Genomic DNA, 10,279 nt, shown 5'->3' with positions numbered 1-10,279 from the left:
GCTAACCCTCCTACTACCTCCGCCCGAGTACTATTCAACATGAAAGCAAATTGAGACATTCTTTGCCCTCTCCCCGCCCCTTCCTGCCAGCTCCAGCTAGGAATAGGTGGCCCACTGTCAGAGAGCAGGGAAACACCTGGGGACGTTAAAGTGCGGATCCTGGGCTCCACATTTGGGGAATCCGGAGTACTAACAAACACTCTAAGTGATAATAATACAGACAGAGAAACAGCTGAATAACAGCAGATTAAGCAACAGCTATAGTGTTAACCTGTCACCTGCGCACGAAGGCGGAGCGAGGCCCGGCTGGCCCGAGACGCGTGTCACGCCCCCCGGGCAGCGGCAGAGCGCGGACGGATGCTGCCCCCCAGCGGCCGCGCCGGCGCAGTGCGGCCCCCGCGCGGCTGCGCAGTGCCGCCCTCTGGCGGCTCCGCTCCTTCTTCCCATCGGCCTCAGCTTGCGGGCCTTTCAAACATGGAGGAGCGGGAGCGGGGGGCGAGGTCGGCTCGCGCCGGGAGCCCCGCGCGCCCGCCCAGCCCGCGGCTGGATGTCAGCTCTGACAGCTTCGACCCGCTGCTGGCCCTGTACGCGCCCCGCCTGCCTCCTATCCCCTACCCCAACGCCCCCTGCTTCAACAACCTGGCAGAGTACGAGAGCTTCCTCCGGACCGGCGTCCGGGGCGGCGGGCGCGGGCGGGCTCGAGGCGCGGCCGCAGGCTCTGGGGGCCCCGCGGCCGCTGCCGGGCCCTCGGGCAGGACCCGCCGGCGCACGGGCGCCCCTGCCCCAGACCCCGAACGCATCCAGCGCCTCCGCCGCCTCATGGTGGCCAAAGAGGAAGAGGACGGGGCCGCCGGAGCGCGCCGGCGGGGTCCGGGTCGGAGCAGGAAGGCGCCGCGCAACGTGCTCACGCGAATGCCCCGTGAGTCCGGCAGGCCCGGGCGGGGAGGAGGGACCGGCTGGCTGTCCGGAAGCCGGCGGCCGAGGGGGCGTTTGCCGGTGCTGGTGGCTTGGCGCGGATCTGCACGTATTGGGGAGGGTCTTGGTGAAGGTTTGCAGAAATGATCAGCGACCGTGGGAGATGAGGGTCTGGGGAGGGTCGCAGTGAGTAAGGGGGGGTCTGCAGGAGCAACAGGGGAGAGTGGTAAGGCTGTGTCGGTGATAAGATGCCGTGGGATAGGTCTGCAAAGGTAATGAGGGCCATGGAAGTGTCTACAGACGTGATGAACCTGCAGAGAGGGTCTGCAGAAGTGATGGCGATCTGGAGAAGTGGTGGGGCCCGGAAACGGTTATAGAGTGTGGGGGACACAGGGAGTTCTGCAGAGGTGATGCGAGGTCTTGGAGACCACAGATGGAGATGAAGGGGGGTGAGGGCATACAGGAGTTGTCGGGGAGAGCACAGCCAGTGTTAGGGAAAGGAGAGTGGGTAATGGGATTTGAGCATGATCTGATGGAGCTAGGGGGATTTGCTCATATAGCACAAGGGACATGTCATAACCCCTGCACATTAAGTGACAGCTCCTTCTCATGTGCAATATAGCAGGAGAAGGGCTGCAAAGTCTTTATACACATATGTTCACATTACTAAATCATAAGTGCTGGAATGTAGCAGGCACAAAATGCCACTAAAACGCAGACGCTGTTTTACAGCCGCTCTGCCTGGCTGGGTGCAGGACTGTGTCTGTCAGGTTCATATTACCATATGCACAGGTTATTTTAAGTTCTGAAGGTGTAAATGGCACAAGGGAATTTCTTGGAGCCTCCTAAGAGATCCTTAGAGTAAAGCTGTAAACAACAGAGGTTCTAATGTGTGAGTTAGGTCTTGTATAACTGGAATAAAAACAGCCCAGGGTTATATCTTTTGTCATCTGGCAAGCAGGTCTGACATCTGCCCTGTGAACACAATGACCTACTTAGCCATTCAGAGCATCTGTATCCTGATAATTAAATTGTTACATTTAAAAAATCACTGCTTTGGATGGAGGGGTGTGCTGAGCAAGGGCAAATTTTGCTGTATTCCTAGAAATTTGTTTATTAAGAGAGAAACATCCTAAAAAGCTGTGTGCTGTTATGGGTGCCTTTGTTGGATGATTTACCGTGCCATGGCATCCCTGCCCCAGCTAGGAATTACCCCAGCTTGCTTGCCCAGCAGTAACACAAAGATGGGATGCATGTTCCTAAAATGAGAGCAGTTTGGGGGACCTTATTTTGTTTGTACATTTTGCCACTGTTAGGTCTTTGAAATGCACTCCAAGTCTCAGATTATAACATTTTACCAGTTACTGCTTTGCTACCGAGATTGTCAAGGGAAAGAAATATTCCTATGTGGTGGGTGGTTTTAGCTTTACTATGGAGCACTTTACTGTATTAGTATGACAGAGTGCATGGAGACCAGCTTTGTCGACTGATTGTGATTAAATACTCACCTGGAACCAAGATCTTAGAGGACGTGCACTGAAAATTTTAATCATGGCGCTGGAAACAGTTGGGTGTACCTGATGGAGATGGGTTGACATCACAAAGAGTTGACCTTCAGAAAGCAAGAAAACAACAGAAACATGGGTGAGGATTAGATTTATTCAAGAAAGAGTTCCTGTGAGAGGTAAGTTTTAGGCTTTGAAGTTAAGGAAGGGCATGGTTGAAGATAATAACAAAATCAGGCTATTAAGATGTAATTTGCATATAGCAAAATTCACCCTTTTTAAGTGAGTTTTGACACATGTATAGAGTCTGCCTAGGTTTGAACACTGGCTCCTCCATCTTCTAATTGTTTTGCTTTAGGCAAGTTACTTAAACTCTTTTGGGCCTCTGTTTCTTCATCTATAGAATGAGGTTAGTAATAGTATCTACCTGTCATTGTGAGGATTAAATTGGTTAACATATTTAAAGCATTTATAACAGCATTCCCTAGCACATAGGGAAGTTTTCCATGAATGGTAAATGTCACTGTTGTGGTTATTATTTATAGACTGTCATAATGAAAATCCCCAGGTCAGAATGTGTATGACCAGCCTATATCAAGTGTTTACTAGATAAATGACTTTGAGCAAATTACTTATATCTTTCTGAGCCTCAGTTTTCTCAGAGGTAAAAGAATAGTACCTATTTGTTAGGAGAATAAAATAAAATAAAATATGCAAAGTTAAAGTTACTACAGGGTCCTAATGATAATGATGATGTGGATATGAGTGAGGGGAGCTGGGAAACTGTAGTAAACCAGTCATCTGATAAGGCTCTGCCCTAGATTGTGTTGTGGAAAGAAAAAGGAAAGGGCAGGTTTTAGTAATTGAGAATCTATTGTCTAAACTTAGTGATGGCCACAGCAGGGAGAAGGGAGAGTGGAGCTGTCTTTGGAAGGGTGTGGCCCCAAGAATAATGGCAGCAGAGAAGGGATTTGTAAGAATAACTTTCTTCAAAGAGAAAGCATATGCTATTCTTTTTATACTAAGTTTTAGAAGCCCTGCTCGTATCTGTTTAGAGTTTGTCACAGAGATGGCTGAAAGCAAATGTGCATTCTGATTCAGAATGGGGAGCTCATTTTTGCCTTGGCAGTTTGCCCTGATAGGTGGTGCTAGTGTTGTATTTTTGATCACACAGGAGAAAAATGCTGCCTGGAATTATACCTTAGTAAATCTTTGGAAGAAACAAATCAAGAGAAAGGTACAGATGTGAGAGTTGAAAGACCCAAGTTTGCCAATTACTGAAGTAGAAGAAGGGATTGTTAAGATGCATGCTTGCCCTTTCTCTCTGATTTGGGGGTGCAGAGGAAGAAGTAATGCCCCTGTTTTTCCAAATTAGAATGGTCTTTCCATTCTTTGTGTGAACACGTATGTTTGGGGGGCAGGAGGCAGTGTATATGTGTAGGCAAAGGGAATAATCCAGGCATTGTGATCAGTTTCTAAGAAAATGAATTATAGAGACTTATTCCTGAATTATTGTTTATTTATTTTTTATTGCATTTATTTATTTATTTATTTTATATACGAGGTCTTGCTCTCGCCCAGGCTAGAGTGCAGTGGAGTCACCATAGCTCACTATAACCTCAAACTCCTGGGTTCAAGCAATCCTCCTGCCAAAGCCTCCCAAGTAGCTGGGACTACAGACCTGTACCACCACACCCAGCTAATTTTTCTATTTTTTGTAGCAATGGGGTCTTGCTTTTGCTCAAGCTGGTCTAGAACTCCTGACCTCAAGCAATCCTCCCACCTCAGCCTCCCAAAGTGCTAGGATTACAGGTGTGAGCCACCACGCCCGGCCTTATCCCTGAAATTAATCTACAAATTAATCTAACCTCATTTTATGAATGAGGAAACTTGGACTTGTAAAGAAAAAGTTACTCACCAAGGTCACACAACTAGTTATAATGACCTGAAAGTTGTTTATAGTGCTTGATTTAATACAGCCTATAAACACAACACATTTACAGATACATGTCGGCATATATACACACACCCTTACATACCAAAGATTCAAAGGACTTTAAAATATTGCTAGAAGAGGTACATGATGAAGGTCAGACCAAGGTTCTCGAGTTCCTTTCCAGGGCCGTTGTTTCTGCCACTTCGCCTCCAACTGTGCCTCATTGCTGAATCTTCAATCTGACGTGAACTACTTCTCATGTGCTAAATCATTTTCCTCCAAGAGTATTTTCCTTTGTTAATTTATCACAGCCATCACTTATAAGCCAGCCCATGAATGACGGGTAAGGTGGCCAAGAGGAACCAACTTAGTCATCCAAACTGACGTGCAGGACTGTTCTCTCTTATGCCACTGGAAACAAAGCAGAGAAAGATTTTTTAGTAGTTTACTGTCATTAGCAAATGCTGTCGATAGAATTTTGCCTTGCAATCGTGGGAAAGAAAGACTGAGATTGTGTATGCATGAGTTTGTGTGTATGTGTAGTTTTCTTTTGGGAGGTTTTATATTCTATAGCTAGCATATTATGAGAGGTAAGTTAACATGGAATAAGAAAAATAAAATTCACCTCTGCTCCCAGGCTCTGCGGAGAATCCCTTGTAATAAAAGCTTATAGTCCCAGTATTCTTCCTGTGAATCATTAATACTGCTCTTTTCACATGATGCGTATTAGCAATCTCCTAGGAGTCAGATGCTCAGCGGGTGCCGTTTACACCGTCAAGGCCTAGAAAACAACCAGCACTTTCCCTGCTGGTGTCAAGACAGTGTACGTTGGCACTAGTGACTCCAGAGAGCCTGTGCGTGGAGTACTCAGATTGGCGGGGCCCGAGGACATCCTCTCTGAGAGGATGGCACATGTTAAGGGGAAATGTGTTACAGTTATTTTCCTGCCACCATGAACAAGGGTTTTGGTTCTTTGGAAGGCTCAAACTGGGTATGTGATTCATGAGTTGCCTTAAGGAACAAAATCGAGAAGAATATGGCTGCTGATGTGTACATTTAATGTGGTATTTTTTTGCCCCCAAAAGTTTTAAAATCATGGGGCATCTTAGAATCAGTGACATCATAGAAGAAAAGATATATAGGTAGTAAAACATTTGGATGATATCCATACATACAGTATATCCATATTCTGCTGAAATCTGGTCTCATTCCAGCGTGTTGACTGTACTTGCCATGTTGTCCATCAAGCCTTCCTGTTTTGACAGTGAAGTTGTCACCGCAGCATGTTGCCTTGTATTGCTGGATGTGACTGGGTGGTCTTGGCTGTTAATTCTGGCAATGGGGGCAGATGTCCATGCAGTACTGATTGTTCTCTTGTTTCAGTGCACGAAGGCAGCCCCCTGGGTGAACTCCATCGCTGTATCCGGGAGGGGGTGAAGGTGAATGTTCACATCCGCACTTTCAAGGGACTTCGGGGCGTCTGTACAGGCTTCCTCGTTGCATTTGACAAGTTCTGGAATATGGTAATTAAGCCTTTCTCAAGGGACTGGAATACCTCCTAGAGATTAAATCTTCTTATATCTAAAGGATCTGAGTAACCTTATTAAGCAAAACCTACAGAATAACTTCTCAGAAGAATAGAATCTTTGTATACTCTTGTCTTGGGCAACAACAAAAAAAGGTCTTTTTATTGCTTTCTTTTCCTTAAGGCAGTGGCCCTCAATGGGGTTCATTTTGCTCTTTTTTCCCTTCCAGGGACATTTGGCAATGTCTGGGGACATTTTTATGATTGTCACCACTGTGAGAAGGGATGCTACTGGCATTTAGTGAGCAGAGGCCAGGGATGCTGCTAAACATCCTATGATATACAAGACAATCCCCCAACAACAAACAATTATCCAGCCCAAAATGTCATTAGTGTCAAGGGTGAGAAACCCAGCCTTAAGGAATAAGTATTTAATCTATTTCATAATTTTAAATTGATTTTCTACCATCCATTCTTTCATTCATTTATTGTCTCCCCACTTTGGCCGAATTCAGTGCCAGGTACAGAAGTTTCAGAAAGAAACTTTCACTCTGCAGTATTTGGAAAGATAGGTAAGATAGAGGTGAAGTAGACATTACTAAGCAAAGCACTTTGCATGGTGTTTCCTTATGAAGGAGTGTCCCACACCCCCTCAGCCCTCTAGAGGCTTACTGTCTCTTTTCTAGACATTCATAGGAGGGAAGGGATATGTTATAATACAACTATAATATGACGTAGTTAAACACCACCAGGGCTTTCTAGTGTTGCTTTTCTATATGGTCTTTCATCTCCAACTTTCCTTTTCATGTGCTTTGTCCCCATCCATGCATTCTTCTGGATGAAAACAATAATTGCTAACTTTATTGAGTACCTTGTATGTACCAGATGCTATACTAGGGACTTTGTATATTATCTCAATGGATGAGTGTAGGTATTACTGTTCCATTTCACAATTGAAGAAATTGAGTCTAGAGAGATTGGAAGACTGGTCCCAGATCACACTGTTATTAAGTGGAAGTACAGACTTTAGCCTGGATGTTCGTGACTCCTAACAGCATGCTTTCAGCCATTCTGGAATTTGAATCCTACTTTCAAATCCTAGATCTGGATTTGAATCCTAGCTTCACCACTTGGTAGCTGTGTGACCGTAAGCAAGGTAATTTCTCTGAGCCTCAGTTTTCTCATTGCTAAAATATGGGAAAAAACATTTTATTACAAAATATTTATTATGTGTATTATATATAATGTGTAATTATTGTATATGTGTTATAATTTTACCTTTGAAGGAGAGGATTGAAGAGAATTTGATGATGGTGGTAATAAGCTTATATTTTTATATAAGCTATTGGCTTTTATTTATACGGTGATTTACACTTTTAAAGTAATTTCTCTTATGTAGTCTCATTTGATCCTGTGCGGTTGGTGTCAGTGATGAGAACTCAGCAGTAATTCTGTGTGTAGCCCTGGTTAATCTCTGTTAATTCCTGACATAAGACATAGAAACTGAGGAGGGCAAAGCGGCGGCAGAGTAGTGTTTCCCAAAGCGTAGTCTGACGCCATCCTGCGTCACGGTCACCCAGGGCTTCTAGTTAAAACAAGAGGTCCCGGGCTTCATCCCAGATCTGCTATATCAGAATCTCTAGGAGAACAGCCTTGGATTTACATTTTAATAAACTTCCTAGATATTTATGCACACCGAAATTTAAGGACTTGTACCATGCATTCATAAAAGCCCTTACCATCCGTAAAGAAACCCATCTTATATGGTACTGACAGCTTGAAAATCCTACATAGAAGGTATTACCATTTTCTTCTGCCCAATAGCTGAGTCACCCAAGTTTAGTTCTGCTTTGATTAAATGTTAGTCTGCCTTTTTTTTTTTCCCCTGAAAAAGCTATAAAAATAATATTCTTCATCTTTTGTTTTCTCCCTTTGGGCTATTCTTGTAGGCACTTACTGATGTGGACGAGACCTACCGAAAACCTGTTCTAGGCAAAGCGTACGAACGGGATTCTTCACTGACTCTCACTAGGGTAGGAGTTTCCCCTGACCTCCTGAGTACCCATCATGTTTTCCAGCTTAGGAATTAAGATGCGTGAGCCCACTGACAAGGATTTCCTGAAGGGAAATCCCTATTGCTGTAACCAGGTATGCCCGACCAAGGTCTTCAATTAGTCTCTCTTATGCTTCCAGCCAATCTCAAATGAGTCTGCTTCTAACCTGCATTTTAACCTGCTTCTAACCTGAGTAGCAAGTTACCTCTTTTTTTTTTTTTTTTCTTGAGACAGGGTCTCACTCTGTCATCCTGGGTAGAAGGCAGTGGTGTCATCGTAGCTCACTGCAACCTCAAATGCCTAAGCTCGAGTGATCCTCATGCCTCAGCCTCCTAAGTGGCTGGGACTACTACCCGCTATGATGCCTGGCTAATTTTTCTATTTTTAGTAGAGATGGGATCTTGTTCTTGCTCAGGCTGGTCTCAAACTCCTGAGCTCAAGCAGTCCTCCTGCCTCAGCCTACCAGAGTGCTAGGGTTATAGGCATGAGCCACCGTACCCAGCCATCTCTTACAAGACTTAAGTCTTTCCACTTTATACCACAGAAATAAGCTAGATGCCTTTTCCCTTGACATATTTTTTGGTTTATCTGCATTATGGCCAGAAATATAAAATTCATTACTAACTTTTAAAAAATGGCAAAGCAAGGAGTCCACAAAGCATAATGGAGGATTCTGTTCTTTTTCTGTATTTTGAAAGAGGGATGTTGAAGGCTAAAGAAAAGACTAATATTTGTCATTGCTTTCCTTATAGCTATTTGATCGGCTGAAACTTCAGGATTCCTCCAAGAAGGAAGCAGATTCTAAGTCTGCAGTTGAAGACTCCACTCTGTCCAGATACTCCCAGACATCCACTTGGAAGGTGGCTTCAGTGTGGGGAAGAGGAGACACTGACCGGGGCTCACGCAAGCGTTCCCGCTCTGTCCCTTCTTCCCTGCAGGCCTCGGCACGGGAGGAGTCCAGGTCAGAGCTGTCAGGGAGGACTACACGGACAGAAGGGTCCAGTGTGGGAGGTACCATATCCAGGGCTACCACCCTCTCCAGGGGCCAGACCCGTAAGAAAAAACGAAAGCCCAAAGTGGATTACCAGCAGGTATTCACTCGACACATAAATCAGATTTTCATTCGAGGTGAGAATGTCCTGCTGGTTCATCTTGCACAGTGACCAGCTCAGCCTCACTTGAGCTTTGGGTTTTAGAAATAAAGTGCATGAATCGCTGCTATGCTGTATCCTAGTATCCCAGTGAAACTCTGATTTGGAATGATTCCCTCTGGTCCTGCGTGTGCAGAGGACAGAGCAGGCTCAGCCCTCTGCAGGATGAACTCAAGGGCAGGACTGGTGTTGGGAGGGTGAGTGTCTGTATTAATATTTATTATCTATGGATATCTACATGGTCCAGGAAAGGTGCCAACTTATGCCACGGTGAAATTTGGATAGGTGGTATCCTCAAAGCAGCCAGCAATGAATGCTCTGTTTTGATCCCTCTCCTTAATATGGAAGGGAATTCAGGACCTCATTAGTTTCCCCTTACCAGAGGTACCCTCTGCAAATGGCATACCAGATGGGATTATAAGATGCTTGTATGGTGGCTTCTTGTTCTTCTCTCTAACTTCTGTGGCATGGTGCTAGCGCATGTAGCCTGTGGTATTGCCCCTCTGTCCGTAGTGTGAACTGTCCTGTGAGCATTATGGCAAGAGACTTCGACCTTCGTGTCCGGCTTCAAAGAGTTCTGCGTGAACTCAGTAATACACACATCACATGGCTGAGAGCTCCCTTCCTAGGTGGGGCCAGCCTTGTGTAGAGTATCTTTCGGAACGATTTTACCATGAAACAGGGGTGGTAGTTTTATTCCCTTTTGTCAGGCCAAAGAAGTCCTCACAAAGTACAGTGGGAAGTGTCTAAAGGGACACTACTCACAGCCTGGCTTGAGTAACAGGAACACCGTAGTTCCCACAAATGCTTCTACTTGAATCATATTCTGTGCTTTTTTTAATCACCAGTGCAGAATAGTCTTGACACTGACTGTTAGGCAATACTGATTTTTTGTTTTGTTTTTATTTGGTTCTAAGATAACTTATGTGCAACATGAGAATAAGAAATAGGTAACTAGTTAAAATGTATGAAAAGAAAATTTTCCCCTGCTGTATTTGTTTAACTTAATTAAGCCTTCTGCGAAGCCAAGCGAATCAAGTTTAGGGAGCTGGGCCGCCTGGCCCTGCTGCTGGCCCGTCCTACCATGGACAGTGAGCAGACTCCACCCCTCTGTGCCTCAGCTTTTCCCCATCAGACACCTACCTCACAGGGGCATTGAGTCAAAGAATTTTAGGAAGGCATTTTACAGTCTC

The 10,279-nt window shown here is 45.1% G+C and overlaps 1 protein-coding gene across 1 annotated transcript; it reads left to right on the top strand.

Moving 5' to 3' along the window:
* Positions 1-474: 474 nt before the first annotated feature.
* LSM11 (LSM11, U7 small nuclear RNA associated) lies at positions 475-9,973 on the top strand. The gene is made up of 4 exons (XM_069484302.1): positions 475-919; positions 5,740-5,879; positions 7,831-7,914; positions 8,688-9,973. Exons 1-4 carry the CDS (start codon positions 475-477, stop codon positions 9,096-9,098), a joined length of 1,080 nt encoding a protein of 359 aa, XP_069340403.1. The 3' UTR covers positions 9,099-9,973.
* Positions 9,974-10,279: the final 306 nt, after the last annotated feature.

The sequence above is a fragment of the Eulemur rufifrons genome, chromosome 10, assembly GCF_041146395.1.
Source record: "Eulemur rufifrons isolate Redbay chromosome 10, OSU_ERuf_1, whole genome shotgun sequence".
Lineage (NCBI taxonomy): Eukaryota > Metazoa > Chordata > Mammalia > Primates > Lemuridae > Eulemur > Eulemur rufifrons.
The sequence above is the reverse complement of the archived record's forward strand: the minus strand, read 5'-3'. Positions and strand labels throughout refer to the sequence as shown.